Genomic DNA, 19,652 nt, shown 5'->3' with positions numbered 1-19,652 from the left:
GGTCAACATATTAATCTTAACTATTCCAAATTGAAAAAGGAAAAAGTAGGAGAAAATTTTGGTTTAAAAAAAATAAGACAAATTTACCTTTCCATTAATTTTTTTACCAATGGAACAAAGTTGAAAGCAATATTTTGAATAAATTATTTTGTTAGATGAAAAACATGAGACTATATATGTTAGTGAGTATTTAAAAATTTAGAATTAATAATTAACTGTATATTTTCCTTAATCTCATTTTTATTCTTTGTAGAATTAATAACATAAAATTAAAAATAAGTAAATAATATTATAGTTTCGAATTTTATGAAATATATATATAATCTCTTTACAATTATTTTAAAAAGTTTTCTTTTGACAACTATTTTTAAAAGATTTTGTTTTGGTATTTTTTTGATAATTATCTTTTTACGTTATTAATATTATTTAAAACATAGTATATATTTTGTTGTAATCTCAAATCTTTCCTATTAAATATTGAATTTTACACATGTCAAAATCTCAGATTAATATAAACTTGACACTTGTCAACATCTTATTAATGACTAACTTTCAAACCCAACTTTATATAATAAGATATTAACAAAAAATTTAATATGTGGTATATATTATTATCATAATTCATAAACCAAGTGTGGTTATCAGTAATTGATAGATATACAAATAATGTTTGGTACAATGTGTAGATTTTTTTTTTAACAACAAAAATATTCATACCAAGTATTTTCTTATTGTTATCTCTTGCCACTTTGATTTTAGATTATCCATTTTTTTTACTAAAACAAGCTCTTTACGACCGTGTCTTAAGAGATTCATTGACCTACGTTCTTCGTTAAATTACCAGTTTTCACAACCATTTTTTAGTCACTTCTTTATCCAGTTATTTTGTTAGTCTACAAGTTGAAGCGACAAAAAAAATGGTTAATCCACAAGAAAAAATTCACATAACTAATCTTAAATTCGAAATGGTCAAATAAGATATGTAGGAAAACATAGTAACTGTATTGTTAACAAGTTTTGGGAAAATCTGAAAATACAATTGTGATCAATTAGAAATCTTTCAGCTTTGCCTCTTTGTGGCATGATATACATTTAGTCGAATCGGATCAGTTACTAATTAGATATACAATACAAGCATACGATTAAAAAAAAAAACTTTATCCAGAATTTCAATTATATACTGCTATATGTGCACGGGTTTAATTGGTCCCCCACCCTGTATTTGCAACTTTTCGCCCATATTTATGAAGGCTTCGTCTGTCCCCATATCTTCAAAACCTTTCACATTTATTGCCATCCACTGTACGGATATCTTTACATGTAACATAACTCCATCAAATAATCACTAAACTGGACCAAAATTTATACACTAACCAAAAATATACTATCATATATATCCATCCATCACTATATACTCTACGAATCAGACTACTCGCATGATGATATTGTATATATATATATATATATATAATATTAATAATATTATATAGGTTATCATTGCTACCCCAAGATATAGAAATGAGTATTATATTTGTAAGTTTTTTATCAATCCTATAATGGTCCGGGGCAAAAATTTATTGAGTTTACTATCTCGAAGTGTTTTCAGTTAGAAACTAAAATTTAATGGGTTCTTCTAAAAGATAAATTTATAATTAAAATGAAAATCTGGTAGAATAAAAAAAGCAAAATGGGAGGAATAAAAGATTGCTTGTGAAGAGAAATGAGTGTGAGAGAGAGAGGTCGTTCTCTTCTCGGGTGTAGCAGGTCGGTGCTGCCATTGTCCTTTCTCTCTTCCTCCATTCATTTATTGTTTCTCCACCTTCTCCTTCTACCTTCATCTTCTTCTTTCCTCTTCTTCTTTTTTTGTGTATTTTTTTTTTTTTCTTAAAAGTTAGTGATGGAGGGTGACTCATTTAGATTAATTTTGTATCTAGTCCAATACAAAAAGAAAACAGTAAATTTGGTGTTATTCAATCAGTAGTTTACTCTTGTTATAATTTGTTCAAGAATCATATTTGATACAGACATATTAAATACAAACAGACAAAGACGAGTAAGGGACCCTCTTGTCATTTGATTGACATATACTATAAAAGAAATGTGACAAACAGTCATCTATATTCATTTTAGTGACTTTTGTTTCACCTAATATCTCAAAGTTTAGTGTCACATATACTGTATATTATTACTAGCCCCAGTAATTCTGTATATTTTATACACTAGTCCCTGCTACACAGAACCAGTACACCGTTTCTGCTTGTAAACTGGTTTTTGACTTTGGTTAGTTCCACTATATGAATAAATAAATAAGTGAAATAGTGTTACATGAAACGACGTACGATTATAAAAAAATGAAAATTTTTCCAAAGTGATATACCTGCTTGAATATTCTGCCAAGTTAATGATATTATCACAGACAGATTAATTTCATACATGAAAAAGTTTACTTTGACAGGGCCAATAATATTGTTTTGTGACGCAGAGGAACAGCACTATAATATATAGTAGACCGACGGTATCACTTGAGCAATAATGAACTGAAATAGACATTAAAAATAAATAACAGTTTTGAGAAAGATAAAAAAGAGCTAGAGGTCACAGAAATATCATCAGTGCTATAGAGATAGACCCCCTGGGAGGGGAAAATATATAATTTTAGATTATAGTAAAAATAGTACAGAAACTATGTTATATAATAAGCATTTAATAATGGGATAGGCTTAGGTAAGCCTATGCGGCAAGTACAGCAGGTTTTTTGAATTATTGGATGAAACATTTTGCTCAATGTAGAGTTTTTACTTTTTTTTTTATTACAAATCTAATGAGGTAAAGGAGTATTTAAATAAATAAATGTGAATAGGGGGGGTTGTCTAGGGGTTAGGGTAAAAGAATGACTTGGGAGATTTAACATAAGATCGTGTGTGCAGTTAATATTTAGTGAGAGATAGATACTGTTGTACGTTTTCATTTATTATCTTTTTTTTACCTGATCTCTTTTTTTTTTCTATCATTCTCCGCACGTGCCACCGCCGACTATCTGATATCTTCTACTATTTCAATATTTAAAAATCATCTTACAGTAACATATTAATATCGATAAATATGTATTTAAAACTGTTTCTTCCAATTATTTGTCTTGTTTTTTTTTTCTTTTTTGAAGAAATAACTTTTAGTTCAGGAAAAGCATTAAAAGCAAAAGTCTGGTTTTGTTGCAGTGCTCTCACTCGAATTTGGCCAATTTGTTTTCACACAAATAGTTTTGTTTCTCAAAAAACAAAATTAAATATCTCTAAACTAATCTCCTTTATGTATATACAACACAGTTCCAACGCTGATTTTGGTGTTTATATATGTTTCTGTTAACATGTATTTTTAAAAATTATAGTTTTTGAAGCTTAAACATTCTCAAGTTCAAACATAATCAGCCAAACACAGAAAAAAAAGTGTTTGCGATTAAAAAAACTTTTGAAAAATATATTAAAATTATGGACTTGTATGTAATACAGAATTTATATAACCGTTGAGAAATAAGTATAAAAGGAAGTGGTTAAGGTAAAAAATATGGAAAAGAAAGGAATTAGGATCTCAGGGCGAATGTGTATAAAATAATACATAAATAAATAAAAAAAGTTCTGACTCATGAATGTATAATGATATGCTTACACCCGCACGCATAAACCTCTGCCATCTTTTACTACTGCACACTCTTTTTCCTTTTCTTTTCTTCAAAGTAAAATTTATTTGCTGATAACCACAAAGTGTAACTGCATATAATGTAAAATCTGTTCAAGTACATTATTTATTTCACATTTCTTGAAATCTGAAAAAAACTTTATATTAACTGCATATAATGTAATTTGTTTGGGTAGAGAAATCCACTTGGTCCTATGTATGTGATAACCTCATTATCGGTATCTTCAATATAACGGTTTACACATTTAAAACTGCATATGTCAAATGTTCTAATGATATCATTTTAATAAAGGTTAGATAAGATTATAGATTATTATAAAAGGCATCGTTTTTTTAAAAGACAGTGTGTTTATGCAATATGCAAAACTCAATATTTCATAATGTTAGTATATCTTTACAAAAAAAAAAACCAAAATCCAAAACAAGAGCCAAAAACGTCAACACCCTCATTTAATACTATATTAATCATGTATAACATTTAAATTTAGGAAAGTACAAAAACGATACTGTAATGATCCATTGACCAATCGAGTAGTCATTAACGAAAGATCATAACTTAACATCACCCAGTCTCAATCAAAACCACAAGACCATAAGAATTTTGCTAAAGTAGTATAGTGATAAAACACAAAACCGCAAAAGTTGTTCTACAGTTTAGATTGTTACTACATAATAATTAAATTACTTTACTTGCATAGGAAAAAAAATAGGGAAAATAGAAAGAGACTCCTGGAAGCTCCCCAGGTGAGGGCAAATAGCAGCCCCCCTGCTCCCTGAATTTCACAGCCTTTATCATCAATGCTCCTCTAACCTCAAACACTCAAAATCCACTCATCTATACATACACCTCTACTTACACACCCCATACTCTCTCTCTCTCATATACACACCTCTACTTGTGTGCCATTTTTGTATATAAATATATAATCTTGCACACAATAAGGTTATACTTCCCATCACCTTTTCTATCATTTGCTCTCTTTGTTCTTCCTTTTGGTGTCTCTTCAGTGCAAAACAATAAGTCTCTTTTTTTTTTCGGTTATAATAATCAAAAGATGATGCTTGCGGTGGAAGATGTGTTGAGTGAACTAGCCGGAGAAGAAAAGAACGAGAGAGGACTGCCACCTGGTTTCCGGTTTCACCCGACGGATGAAGAGCTCATCACCTTCTACTTAGCTTCCAAAATCTTCCATGGAGGTCTCTCCGGCATTCACATTTCTGAAGTTGATCTCAACCGCTGCGAACCTTGGGAACTACCTGGTAACACATCAATACACTTCGTCTCTTCTTTCCTCTAAGAGTCTTTCTATTTTAGTTTTGGAATCTTGTTAAAAGTTTTAACGTTTTGAAACTTTGTTATATATATGAAGAAATGGCGAAGATGGGAGAGAAGGAGTGGTACTTTTACAGTCTAAGGGATAGGAAATATCCGACGGGTTTGAGGACTAACAGAGCAACCACTGCTGGGTATTGGAAAGCTACCGGGAAAGATAAGGAGGTCTTCGCCGGCAGCGGAGGACCGCTTGTTGGGATGAAGAAGACGTTGGTGTTCTACAAAGGTAGGGCACCACGTGGCCTCAAGACTAAGTGGGTCATGCATGAGTATCGCCTCGAAACCGACCTTTCACACCGCCACACGTGTAAGGTAAATTAAATCATCTTATTACCCACACTCGTGCGTCTCTTTGCTTTTAAGTTTTTAACTTTAGAGTATTAAAAGAAATTTGTGTGTGTATATTTTTTTTTGTCAATTTATGAGTTGACTTTTCGTAGCAAAAAACCACCCTATTGTTATTTAAATCCTGTTACTTTACTCCCACACGTGCGTCTCTTAAACTTTACTGTAAATTACGAGATTATGCTTTTTCTTATAAATTAATAAGTTGACTTTTACAAACGATATAAGGTGAAATGAAATGTTTAACCGATATCTTTAACTTTTTCCCATTTTTACTAAATTCGTATGTCATTATTTTGTTTGGGTTAGTATGGGGGAAGACAGGGGAGAGAGCAGTTTAGATGTGATAGATTTGATATAAATCTGTACGTGTGGTGTGGATGTCAACACCAAACACACCTTGCCGTTTTCTGTTCACCGGATGCTACTGTTGTGTCGTTTTCAATCACTATTGCTTTCTTTTTAATTACACTTCATAATTAAATTATTCATCAGAAATCAATTTGTCAGGCTCAGACAAGATCTATATCGTTCTTTGGTTAGGTGTAGTCATTATCTATATAAATATATGTACTTATAAATAAAAGTGTGTGATAGTAACATGTTTTTATTTTTCTTTTTTTGGTATGAAACACAGGAGGAATGGGTGATTTGTAGAGTGTTCAACAAATCAGGAGATAGAAAAAATGTTGGGATCCATAACCAAATCAGCTACCTTCATAACCATTCACTCTCAACAACACAACATCATGATACCTTGCCTATGCTTTTGGAAGCTTCCAACAAAACCCTAACCAACTTCCCATCGCTACTCTACGATGATCCCCATCAAAACTACAATAATAACCTCATTCATGGATCATCAGGCCACAACCTCGACGAGCTCAAAGCCCTAATCAATCCAGTCGTCTCTCAGCTCAACGGAATCATCTTTTCGCCGGGAAACAACAACAACAACAACGACGAAGACGACTTCGGTTTTAACCTCGGCGTGAAGACAGAGCCATCTTCGAACGGTGTTATAAACAATAACGAACTTGACGTACGAGATTACTTGGAGAATCCTCTGTTTCAGGAAGCGAGTTACGGTCTGTTGGGTCTTTCGTCTTCTCCTGGACCACTTCACATGCTATTAGATTCTCCATGTCCTTTAGGTTTCCAGCTGTAGTAGAATCCTATCCCTTGGATTTATATATTTGGTGCTTATTTTTATTCTCACCTTTTGTAAAATATATTATTTATATAGTAAATGTTATTGTTATTCCTAAGATCCAAAATCTTTTGTAGAACAAAACTTTTAAAAGTTATGTGGCTGCTTGCTGTAGCATTGCAGGTAAAAGCTATTATTGTGTTACTTTTGATAAAAACTGTATTTGTGGGCGTTTCACTGTTCGATGTGATGTCATAAATACGAATAATATTTTGTCACTATTCTGTCGTCATTGTTTCATGTTTTTTTCTTTCTTGGATGGACTATTGTATTTCTCATGTAAATATATAATTTTGATGGACTATATATCACTCATGTTAAGTTGTTTTCATTACTTCAGTTCAAGATTTTAGAACTGCAAAAATGACATTTCTGTTAAGAGCGCTAAATTGGGCCGGTTTAACCATTCGAAGACTATATATTTGGTTCAACGACGCACCAGCGTGTTTGATTATTATACAGTCTTCGAATGGTTAAACCGGTTTAGTTTGCTCATAGTTTCGAACTACGAAGCCCATTAAACACCAGAGAGGCCCAGCAATGGATAATAACTAAAAATATTACGATGTTGGTTGGACAAATAATACTTCATCCTTTTTTTGTTTGGAAAAATAACACCTCATTTAATTAATCAATGTTGATTAATACCTTAACTTCTAAATGTTGGAAGTTTTATACCTAGCACGTGTGTTATTATTTGAGAATTACAATTTTAACCTTAAAATTAAAGTTTAATATATTTATTTTAGATAAAATTTATAAAACAGAAAAATAAAAATAAAAAATAAAAACAAAAAAAACACGCTGAGAACGTCGTCTTCTTCGTCGTGCTTCTTCTCTAAGAACCTGCTGTGTAGATTTGTGTTCATTTTCTTCACCAAAACCGAAAATCCTAATTAGGTTTCATAAAAATTCTCCATGAATTTGTTTTCTTTTTCAATTTGAAGAGGAAAGACACATAAACAAGATGTCGAAATTAAACTAAAATTTATAAATCTAACAATTGTAGACATAAAACAGAAGATAAATATATATGATTGTAGGTATGTAGCGATTTGCCCAATTTGAGTTCGGTTTTGTTGTATGGGTATGCCCAATTTTCTCAAAGCTTAAATCTTTGTTGATGTTATTGTCGGTGGTTTTTAATGGAAACAAATTATAAAAATAAAAATTTCTGGGTTTTTGTTTCAGCTTGTGACGGTGATAATTCTGGCAACCTGCGAGTTAGAGTTAAGTCTCTTCACCTTCAACATCTTCAAAGAATCGTGACCAGAGGAGAAAACGTGTATAAGACCTAGCTCTCGTCCTCGTAAGCTACCACCGCCGAGTCAGCCACTTCCGATGTGGTCTCCACCGTCGAGTCAAACATTTTTTTTTCTTTTTTTATTTTTTCTATTTTAATTAAAACAGAAAATCATTTTTAAGGTCAAAATTGTAATTCTCAAATAATAACACACGTGCTAGGTATAAAACTTCCAACATTTAGAAATTAAGGTATTAATCAACATTGATTAATTAAATGAGGTATTATTTTTCCAACCAAAAAAGATGAGGTATTACTTGTCCAAATAAAAATTAGATGATGTATTTTTAAGCTTTTTTCCCGATGTTGAACACTTTTGTTTTTTTTTTTTTCTTTTGGATGCAAATACGATATTTAACTTAGCTCTATATATATATTTTTAAAAAATTCTTAATTTCTCTGTATTTCAATTCCCGTTAAAAACTCAAATATCTTCGATAACAAAAAATATTAAAATTAATTGAGTGTGAGAATGTTAAAATGTTATGTTATATCAATCTTGAGAAATGTATGATCAATGAATCATAATTTTAATATTATATATATATATATATATATATATATATATATATATAGATGCATGCACAGATTTATTTCTAACATATGAAATACTTTTTTATCAGTAAATAAAACATGAAATACTTAGTACATTAGATATGTAATCTCATTCAAGCCTGTCTATCGAATTTGAATTTGAGCATTACATTGCCTCTGATAAAAAAATATGTATTTTTTTAGAACCTTCATATATTGTCAACCGATGGTGGTTATATTTAACTGTAACACCACTAGCGTAGGGAATAAAGCATTCATAGTAATAACAAAATGATAATGTAGCTAACTACTAATGTGGGAATCTTCGGCCTGATTGGGAATTTTGGTCCATCATTTCTCAATGAGAATTTTTCGTTCCTCCTTTTAACAAACAAAAAGCATGTCTTCACTTTCTACTTCTGACTCCTTCGTTGTGATTCAATCAATAGAAATAAATACCCCTTACTATTTAATATGAGAAAGTATTAGAATGTAGTAATATGATTAGAGTTAGAGATCCCGAAGCAATATAATGCCACCATCTATTGATGGAGATAAGGGACAAACGGACAAGGGATATGTAATATATAGATCATGCACATGCACGTACAATATACAACGAAAGAATAATATTGCTTTTTTTAAAAGACGTATAAATAGTTCAGTTATTACAACAACAACAATAAAAACAGTATCAATCGCTTTTAATTTGAGTATGAAATACCATTTTTGTAGATTCAACATCAGTCAATTTTGTGTACATGTTTTATAGTATGAAAACTGAAATCATTGGTCCTGCAATCACATATGAAATTTCATAAGGTTCAACTTTAATGTCTTCATCAATAGAGTATTATATTATGCATTATTAATGGTTGGAGATTCAACGTATTTGGGTTGATGGTAAAAGCTTGCTTTCAGCTTGAAATTTTCAATGATGGAGCATTAGTGCGTTACTACCATTACGAGCTATATCATCAAAACTATGTTAGTTAGAGGAAATAATTGATGGATATTTTTGTGATAAAATGCTATATTCAATGTCAATTATGCAATTTAGTTTATGTCATTTTAAACTATACTAGCACTTAGCACATGGACGCACTTTCCATAGTGGACAAACTCGTGATGAATGATGATAGCTCGCGATGGTGGACCATATCTTTATTTGTACGTGTTTTACTCAATGGCTACACGAAAAAAGGATAAATAATCAATATAATCAGTTGTTTTTCGTCTGTGTAATTATCTACATCTTGACTAATTTATTATTAAACTACGTTCTACTTGTAATATTTCGCACTTTAGTTGTACCCTAAGATTTTGGCGATCTTTTGTTAGGTCAATGTTCGAAGACAAAATAAGATCATCTTCATGGTCATTTTCGAAGTTCTAATAATTTAAAGTCTCGTTTCATGTTTTAGTGGGATACAGGCTCGTGCTCCCAATATTTATAAAAATACTTTTAACAGAAAACATGAACAAATTAAATATATTAAAACCCGACAATTAGTTTGCTGCTTTATTAATGGAAAAGGGAAAAAGAGAGAACCCACACAATACACATTACACCATCTGCTCGACGTACACTGGTCCATCTGTCTGCTTTTTTCCCATTTTATATGGAATATTCCATTAGTTAATCGAATTTGTAGCAACGAACGACCAACATTTTAGGTAGACTAAAGTCCCTTTGATGTTTCTATCAAACGTAAATTGTACATAAGTAACATGACATATATTTATTTTTTCATACTCGAAACTTAAATACAGAACTATCACTTTCTATCAAACAAACAAATTTCAGTTTTACAAATTATTTATGAAGAAATGTTAATTTAATTATCGACATGATATTATCAAAGAAGTGCGTGGAGTTGATTCTTATTTATGATATTAAGTAGATTCTTATTGATTTTGGCACGACATAAAACCCTGCATGATGCATCTAAAACTAATATATGTTACCAACATTCACGTAACCATAGGCTAAATCGTAGAGACACAAAATAATGGAATTAAGCACTTGGTATATCGTATATATATACCCAAAAAACACAAAAGGTTAATTTCGGGTAATTTGGATTGTAGCAACGTAGAGATTACATTGTGTGGTCCAACGTCTTAGTTTCAAGAGTTCTTGTAACTATTTCATGGTCTCTAGCTAGTTCACAAACAAGATGTTAATAAAACAAAATCAGTTTCATGTTATGTATAAGGAATATAAAAGAAATAAAGGACTAATTCACTTTCCATTTCGTATAATAAATTTACAATAGATAAAATATATGTACATGCCTGCCGAGTAACTTTATCCTTTAAAAAGATAAGGAACACTTTTTTTAAATATCATATCTTGTTTAATCGAAAACCATTCATGAAAAAAATAAATGGGAAAATGTTTTAAAAAAAAAAAATAATCAAGGTAAGAAGTTATCAGGATCATCTTCACTTTGCTTGATTAGGGTATCAGGTTCGGATCCTGAACTTGAGCTACCGGGTAACCCGCCACATTTATGACACCTGGCAACCACTAAGATTTGACGGCAAGAAGGACAAGAAGAGTGGGATCCAAGCCACGTGTCGATACACAATACGTGGAAACCGTGACCACACTGCGGCAACACCCTGAGCTCGTCTCCGGCTGCGAACTCCGTAAGACAAATCGCGCACTCGACGAGTTTCTCAGCCGGCGGCGAGTCCGGCGAGTAAGTTAGCTTAGGTAACGATCGGAGCACTTTCTTCTTCAAACCTTTGTTGGCTGCAGCTACGGGGGGTTGATGAGTCTGATCCGCTCTGTTTCTGGTGGCCATACGTCGGAGCCAGGCGCAACGTGAGACGGCTATTAAGCCGAGGACGCACGTCAGTGCACAAAGAAGAACCGCGAGGATGAGGACGAGGTCAGGGTTGAAAGCCGGAGCAGCTCCCGCCGGAGATGGAGGACTTGCCTCTTGGAGAAGACGGAAGAGAAGACGCGCCATTGTTGCTAAAGACTTAGAGAGAAAGAGAGAGAGAGAGAGAGAGGGGTTGGTTTGAAAAAATTGAGAGGGATTAGGAGTGTGAGCGTTTTTTAGGGAGGCAAAGAGGACAGGGGATTTATAGTGAGAAAGATCTTTGTTGGGTGTATTTGCTTTTTATATTATAAAGTTTATATTATATCACTTTCGGTTATAAGGTTATTTTCGTGATTTTATTATTGTAATTAGTTCGAAATTTGTTTGGCTTGGTCCTATGACTGATCATGTAAACTCTATGAGTCCTTTTCTTCGATGTTTTGTATGTTAACGTTCTCAAGTTTTTACGGATAGGTCGGCAAGAAAGAAAAATGTTTTACGTATAGATAAATTTTGGGTTAGACGACACACAAGAAAAGGACTTTTGTTTTAAGTACCATCAAAGCTATATATAAAAGTATATATATATATATTAATGTTTATTTTAAATAAAATTTTACGATGTTTCTAGTTATATATAGGAGTTAGGACCATCTCATGTTCCAAGTTACGGGATGTTTATGGTTAACCTAACTCTTTTATACCTAAAAATTAAGCATTGGTTCAATTAAGAAAATATAGGCGTAATAATACAACGGTCTATTTTTTTTTTTTTTGTGTGGATAATAGATTGACAATCAAACGTTCCAATCTAGCTACTGGAAAATGATATATGGTATTTAAATGGGATATTGATAGTTTTGGTGCATTAGAAACATTAAATTTGATGTATGTAATAAAATGGTGCGTGTGGGGCAGACTCATGATGGGAGTGGAAGACTGGAAGAAGCTTTGTGTGTGCGATGCGACCATCAAACACCGAACCACGACATAAGTTGATAACGTATGTTGTGTATCGCTTATCCTAACATTATTTTCTTCTTCGTATTTATTGCCCTAAAAATGATTATTTGTCAGTTTGTCATCCACATCAAGTAATATCAGGCCGAATATGATGTTTGTAGTGGGTTATCTAATAACATAGATTATTACTGATACATTATGGAATTTATGGACCCTTTTTTATAATGAAGTTGTAATTGTAATGAAATGTTGATATATCTGATTTCACAAAGTTGGATCAAATTAAGCAACTCATTCCCTGCACCTTCATGGCTAATAATAACCACTACGATCTGCTTAAATCGATTTAAGATATATATATAGAAGATACTTTAATTTTAACTGTGTTTGGAATTTGAGTATATATCTTCTAAGATTTTATGTGAGTTTCAGTTTATGATCTTTTGAGTTATTACAAAAAAAAAAAACAAAAGGTTGGAATATTCATTCCATTGGTAGATCCTACATTTTACACTCATAATTTTTATGACTCAATACTTAAGAAATACTAGTAGTGTTAGCTACTAGAGTACTAGCTCTATCCTAAACATATACTGGGTTGTTTTATATTCGAATATTTTAAGTTTTTGTTTCACTGGATGATGCATACGTTAAAAGAACCTTAATGACGTTTGACCTAGTGGAGAAATGTGATTCTCTACTCTTCGTACTATAATGACCTTTGAAATCACGAAAAGAACATTTTAAATCTATGGCTGCTGGACTATATACTTGGAATAAACAAGATCTATTTGACGATCTTTTTAAAAATGTTATGTTAGGACTTAGGACATACTTATATGATGCTGTAACAATTTTTGAAAACATTAAATTACGAAAGTCGAATTATAACGTACTACGTTTTGATTACTAGTAGTATTATTCATTGCTGGTCCAGGACTTGCATTCAATCAAGCTGACATGGCATGCAATTGGTGTTGGGATAACGGCTAAATTCATTAAGGAAAACTTTTTGATGTTTAGATAAGATCAATCTTAAATATTAATCCTCCTAAATAAAACTTATGAACTTTTTCCTATACATAGGATAAATCTAAGTGGTCTTTTTCTTGTATGTACAATCCCATCTATTTAATAATGACCGTGGGATTGCATCACACATACCACCTATAAAGTAATCCAAGGAAATAATAAAGTAAATTGCAAACTTTTTCAAACTCGAGGTCCTATTTGTCATGTTATATAGACCATGAAAGTATAATATTTTTCTGATCTTATGGCAAAATAAAAATAAAAAGAACATGTTCAACATCTATTTGGAAGAACAGTTTTAATACCAAAAAGTCTTGTACCAAAACGTTTGTGGCTTTGAAAGTCTCAACAATAAATCCAAGTATATTATTTTTGGCTTAATATAGTTTTCTCCAAACACTCTTAGGCCATGAGAATAACGCCTTCACACGGAACGAACAACTGAGCTACCCTACGAAAACAAAGTTAGGGTGCAAACAGAACAAATAGTTTAGAAACATTAATATGATAAAGCAAGTTTCTTAATTACTTTTGGATCAACGATTGCTATAACATATTCTGACGATATATTCATATGAAAAATAATTATGTATTTTCTCCTGGAGAAGTAAATATACTGTTATGAAAGTTATTTGGGTTTTTTATAAACAAAATTATTCATGTGGAAAATAATTACGATTAACTTCTCCTGGCTATAAAGTAAATATAGGTGAAAAGCATATGTGGAGAACAGTCACTTCATCGGCCTAACATGTATAGAGTATGAAACGAAGGTTCATGTGTGTGAACCTTTTGTCCTCTATAGAGATCAAAGTTTGTGTGAAGCATGATAATAACAGCTAACTAAAAAAACATGCGTCAAGACTCGCAAAGATTTGGCAAAGAGCAGAGGGACGCCTGTCCATTTCTTATACATAAACTTTTTCCCTTTAAAATACTTACCACTCAATTTAATGCACTCGGTTTTTTTCTTATATATATATATATATATAGGTTGTTAATTTAATTTACTAAGAAAATTGTAGATTTAATTTACTAAGAAAATTCTAGTTTTAATTATTAAACAACTGCTGGTTAGATTTAAACGTTGAGTGTTTTGTGCATAAACTTCCCACCATTTGCTTATTGTCGCCTTGTTATGTTATGACTATATATGACATGATTTGCTTGCTGCAAGAGAGTGTATATTGAATGTTAAACACCTCTAAATTGAATCTTCAAAACAATATGATTTTTTTTTTTTTTTTTATCAAAACTAACAATAGCCCTGAATCTTGCATATTCATTTTCTTAATGCACGATATCAAAAAGATAGGTCAAATGTGAGGAGAGGTATAACGTCTGATGGAAGTAAGTTAGCTCTATCTTCGAACACTGTGATGAACTCTGACATCGTGGAGTTAGCCACTGTGAACAAATGTTAAGAGACAACCATTTGTTTATATTACCAGATGTTACTTTAGTGATAACTAATTTTTTTGAGTTTTGACTACCATGTTCTTGCTTTAATGATAATGTAAACAACTAATCTTTGATATTGTTATAAAATATTACTACTCCAGTATTAGTGAGAGGTTAAATTAGAAATGTATCTTTGTTGAAGATAACCGTGGTTGTTAGCTTATTTAACATTCATAAGCGTGGATATATACATTTTGATATAAGCTGTGGGCTCTCTTTTTGTCTTGATCATTACTACTAAATTTTTTTATTGTTGCATGGAAACTAAACGTACTAAATGATTATGAAACAACTAAAAAAAAATGAAAAGTAAGATGAGAAGAATAATAATGGAGTGGTACATGAAACAATGTGTGGTAAGAAAAAAAGAGGAAGAAACGTGTGAAATTATGAGTTTCTAAATAGAGTTAGATGACAAAAAAATTACATATATAAAAAAGAGACTATTTATTAATATTGTTGACTAAATTTCTCTTCTAGTGCACATATCACTTTTCCAGTTTCCATTTTCTCACCACCCACTCTTGCTTTCCGTCACATGCTCGGCAACTTTATTTTGTTTTAATTGGATTAATCCTCGAAAACTATAGACCTTAAAATTACATAAACTTACAAACATCTTTTGGCCAACATTAACTTAAAAACATTAAAACTACAAATATTTATATTGCCATCTTAAACTTTATTAGCGGGTTTATATAATAAGTTTATGACTAAAAAACTGATGCAAAAAAATATCTAAAAATCAAAAAGAATCGACTACTTCAACCGTTCAACGCCTAAAAAATTCATAGCGAATTCGTATAGCGTTGTAGTAGTAATAAACTGCTTTCACCAGTTGATGTAAATTTAGGAGTAACAGTATCATTCTAACTAGTTTTAACTTTTAAGACTTTAGTTTTGAGTTCGTGTAGTTTTGGAATTTCCTATTCTATAATTTTTTTTTTTTTTTTTTGGAAATGCATGTATTGGTGGAGTTATTATACATATATGCAATAATAATCTGTCTCTGCAGGTCACATGTGAACATGTAAAGCACATTTTACTTTTTATTCTTTTTATATAAACCCTTTCTTGGACCTTACGATTATTATAATATGCATGATCATATAGTGTATATTGAAATATTTGATTATGCGCAAGTGTTTTGCTTTTAATTAGTAGCTTATATACATAGTTACATTACATATCATCGGAGTATGAAAACCTGGAACCAAATTATAGGATTTTAAAGCTAAGAAAACACATCGAACGTGACCAAACTAATTTAATGCCAGCCATGAGATTTTCTCCATTCCTCATTAGTGGCTTAGAGACTACCTAAGGAATTGTTTTCCACGTGATCATATAAAAGCTGACATTTCAATCAAAGAAAGTGTTTGCCTTGTGTTTACTATCTCAAAGCTTCACCAAACATAATTCCAATAAATTTATAAATCAGTCCATCCATTTCTTTTCAATAATTCAAATTTTCCAAACAGTCAAGTTGATAATTATCTAAAGTTCTAAACTAATCGGTTTATTGTTGAGAGTATAGATTCATTGAACAGAGCATTGTTTTTGATATATAAAGTTTAATAATATATACTAGATGGTATATTGGATGATGGGGAACAAGATATATACGCGGCACAATGGAATGACAATGCAACTTTTCACGTTACTGTTACTAAATATCCCACAAATCTACATCATATATATATATATATATATTTTATTTTTTCCTGTTTTGCAAAACAAGATATTTCTTTAGGTATTCTGAAAATTTACTAGAAAATTAGAAATATGATAATGTATAGGTACACTTATGTTTTTTTTGTTAGACTATATACGTTGTTTAATGATTATACCATTTCACTCGAACACCGTTTATTATGATTTAGGAGGTCTTTAGTTTGGTTCGTCTTTCTAGTCAATTTAGGCATTTTAGCTTTCGGATATCACTTTATCATAGAGATAGAATCAAATATTACTATCGCAATGGATATATAAACTTTTTTTTCCTACGTGTAACTAATTGAAAGTTGAAACTGATAATACATTGCTAAAACGACTTATTACCCGACATGATATATATACATACAAAGATGATGTTCTAAAAGACTAAAAAAGTTGATAGAGATGCATGACTAGAAGATAATAACAATTACTTTCCAAAATATCTTTACAGGTTGGGGAAATTAAAAAAGTATTTAACAAAAGATTTGGGATAAAACTTGTCACATCTGCGTGCAATTTTTTTTTTCTTTTTTTATAAACAAAAATAAAACGAAAAAGGACCTCATCACTTAAAGAGTTAGAGAGCTTTTTTTATGTATCAGCCATTCAGCCGCCTCTAACAAAAACATTGAGATATTATAGTTAAATAGTTAAATGTAATGCATAAGAGATCACGTGGATTTGAAGTTAAAGGCACTAACAAAATCTAAACGATAAAATTGGTGACTAGTCTGAGTCTCTTTTTCTTTTACCGTTTGAAAACGATCTTTGATCCTTTTTCAGTTTTCTTTTTTCTTTTCTCGTTTCTGAGTGATGATGATCAGTAAGCAAATCTTGAGCATACCCCATTTTCGGATTCTGAAGATCAACACTTTTGTGTGCGACCTTTTTTTTAACTCTTTGGTACTGATGTTGATGCTCCCAGCAGCATTATTCTCAATTTATCCAAACCAAACCGGTCCGAGATTTTTAGTTGGTTTTTAGGTTTGGGATTGGTTAGTGAATTCATGACAAATTTCTGGTTTGGCATGTTTTGCCCGGTTAAGTTATCACACAGTTCAGGATCAATGGATCTCTGAGGGACCTAGGACTAAGAGTGTTTAAAGTCTCCTCTACTCATAATAAAGTTAAGTAGATACGAACCCTTTTATCCGACATAGGAACATCCACATTTGACTTCAGATCCATCGCACGGTTCAGGATCTGAGGGACCTTGGACTAGGAGTGTTTAAGTCTGTACTCATAATAAAGTTAAGCAAGATACGAACCCTATTATCCAACATAGGAACATCCACATTTGACTTCAGTCAGAGGACGCAAGGAATCAATACAATGGAGAGATGATCTGGAAGATTTCTGAATTTGAATTAATTGGTAGAATTAAAATGTGTTCATCGGGTAGTGTAATCAAATACATTTCTCAGATGATGATGATGATGAAAACTAAACGCAGTTACAGGTCATACCGCAAGTTCCATTTCCCCTTCATGTTTGCGTTGAAAGTCCAGTTATTTTCTCTAATCTGCATATAAGGAACCTGAAAGAAAGAGGTAACACACTGTTTTGATGAATCCAAAAAAAAGCCATTTTCCCAGTTTAACAAAGGAGATGTAAAGCCTAAACATGATGACACATCGGTTTCAAATTAAAAGGTGCTGCTTAAGTATTCATAATAGAGGCCACTACGCAAGTAGATGGTTAAATATAACCAGAAGAGTGAATTTTGGAAGAGACAACATACAACTTTCAGCTGATCAGATACGAGAGAGATGATACCTTTTCAAACATTTCGTAGCCAACTTTGATCCGTACATCTTGATCTTCCTTAAAATTCATAATGTTCCAGGCAAATTCTGCAGCTCCTTTAGGGTTCTTCTGTTGGTAAAAAAACGAGGACAGTTCGGTGAGGTAAAAATCAACAAGCAAAAAAAACATAACTTCAAAGAAAGTTCTTGAGACCAAAAAAGACACCGAACCTGATTCAAGTCTTGATCAAGATCACACCGCCCTTTAATATTAAAGGTTACATGCTTATCAGTTCTCACAGGAAACTCTTTTTTCCCGCGTAGAAGACACCGAAGCTTTTGGCGCTTATCATAATGCAGTCCTACCGCAAGGCCTGTTGAAACCTAAGGGGAAATTTGTAACACTATATTAGTCTACTAATCAACAGTTGGAAACTATTTAGGAGAGAGAAGAGATAGAGGAAACATCAGAAATTGAGATCAAACCTCAGGGAAAAAGTATCTCATCATCCCACAGAAGTAACTCGGGGCCCCAGTTCCAGTATCTAGCTCTCCATGAAGCTATTACCAAACAATAAACAATCAAAGAAAATAAGAAACAGAAATGTGATTGCAAGATAGTAACACAACTTGGCTATAAATGTCAAGATACTGCAGCCAAAGCTAAACAACTATAGCAGAACAAGCAAGCAGGATACGCAACAATGAGAAGTAAATGAATCATGATTCAGGAAAAGCCTGTTCCTTTTGACAATAACCATTATAAAGGAAGTTAACTATCCAGACAAAATCTTATACTTATTCCTCATTCTCAAAAATCCAAAACCCAAACAGCACAATGATGATACAGAGACCCACAAGAACACCAAGAAGAGAGTGAAACAAACAACTCAATTCTAAAAATTGGAACATTTCACTGATTAGCAGCAACTTCACTCAGATTAGGGTTTCATAATAACAACATAAAGAGCTGCTTCAAAATTCAAAACCCGGTGCCTAATCTTATCTTCTTAACCAAAAGGTTGAGACTTTACAGTTCACTTATGCACTTGGAAACACCCAAAAATAAACCCTACATGTAAACAAAATAAACTGAACCCCAACGAACATTCAAGAGACTTTGAGCAATGAGCTCAGAAACTAGTCAAGAATTGAATAGAGCTACTAAAATCCTCTTCCATAGCAAAACAAAATCGAAGGAAAAAAAAAAAAAAAAAAACAAAGTTCTCACACCTGTAAATGGGTTCTCGAGTTCACAGGGACCTTCTCTTTGGCATGAATTTTCATAGACCTTGAATTGCAGCTATACCTCAGTGATGTCTCCATTTTCCCTTCTCCCCAAACAAATCTTTGTTTTCTCGAGAAAATCGCCTGGAAACACAAACGCAGAGCCAAAACCAAAACCAAAACCTCACCTAGTTTTCACACAGTACTGTATCATCATCATCCTCTACACCAAGGTTTACCATATTCCAACCAA

At 32.0% G+C, this 19,652-nt stretch overlaps 2 protein-coding genes and 1 pseudogene across 3 annotated transcripts; 1 reads left to right on the top strand and 2 right to left on the bottom strand.

The window, feature by feature from the left end:
• Positions 1-4,410: 4,410 nt before the first annotated feature.
• Positions 4,411-6,745, top strand: LOC104715857 (protein CUP-SHAPED COTYLEDON 3-like). The gene is made up of 3 exons (XM_010433231.2): positions 4,411-4,953; positions 5,064-5,338; positions 6,009-6,745. Exons 1-3 carry the CDS (start codon positions 4,749-4,751, stop codon positions 6,537-6,539), a joined length of 1,011 nt encoding a protein of 336 aa, XP_010431533.2. The 5' UTR covers positions 4,411-4,748; the 3' UTR covers positions 6,540-6,745.
• Positions 6,746-10,651: 3,906 nt separating this feature from the next.
• LOC104713307 (RING-H2 finger protein ATL8 pseudogene) lies at positions 10,652-11,526 on the bottom strand (annotated as a pseudogene). The gene has a single exon (XR_015566685.1). The product of XR_015566685.1 is annotated as an RING-H2 finger protein ATL8 pseudogene (transcript).
• Positions 11,527-17,768: 6,242 nt separating this feature from the next.
• Positions 17,769-19,624, bottom strand: LOC104713306 (outer envelope pore protein 21B, chloroplastic). Its single transcript, XM_010430398.2, has 5 exons — positions 19,406-19,624; positions 18,659-18,733; positions 18,404-18,556; positions 18,204-18,302; positions 17,769-17,964 (listed from the first exon to the last, which is right to left on the bottom strand). The coding sequence occupies exons 1-5, from the start codon at positions 19,496-19,498 to the stop codon at positions 17,881-17,883; spliced, it is 504 nt and encodes a 167-aa protein (XP_010428700.1). The 5' UTR covers positions 19,499-19,624; the 3' UTR covers positions 17,769-17,880.
• Between the last annotated feature and the right edge of the window lie 28 nt (positions 19,625-19,652).

The sequence above is a fragment of the Camelina sativa genome, chromosome 9 (genome assembly GCF_030686135.1).
Source record: "Camelina sativa cultivar CO46 ecotype springtype chromosome 9, ASM3068613v1".
NCBI lineage: Eukaryota > Viridiplantae > Streptophyta > Magnoliopsida > Brassicales > Brassicaceae > Camelina > Camelina sativa.
This window is presented reverse-complemented; position numbering and strand designations above follow the sequence as displayed.

Coding starts and splice junctions, on each gene's coding strand:
- LOC104715857 (XM_010433231.2), top strand. CDS start 4,749: ATGATGCTTGCGGTGGAAGATGTGTTGAGTGAACTAGCCGGAGAAGAA. Junction 4,954..5,063: donor CGAACCTTGGGAACTACCTG/GTAACACATCAA, acceptor ATATATATGAAG/AAATGGCGAAGATGGGAGAG. Junction 5,339..6,008: donor CACACCGCCACACGTGTAAG/GTAAATTAAATC, acceptor TATGAAACACAG/GAGGAATGGGTGATTTGTAG.
- LOC104713306 (XM_010430398.2), bottom strand. CDS start 19,498: ATGGAGACATCACTGAGGTATAGCTGCAATTCAAGGTCTATGAAAATT. Junction 18,557..18,658: donor TGAGATACTTTTTCCCTGAG/GTTTGATCTCAA, acceptor ATTTCCCCTTAG/GTTTCAACAGGCCTTGCGGT. Junction 18,303..18,403: donor TTGATCAAGACTTGAATCAG/GTTCGGTGTCTT, acceptor TTTTACCAACAG/AAGAACCCTAAAGGAGCTGC.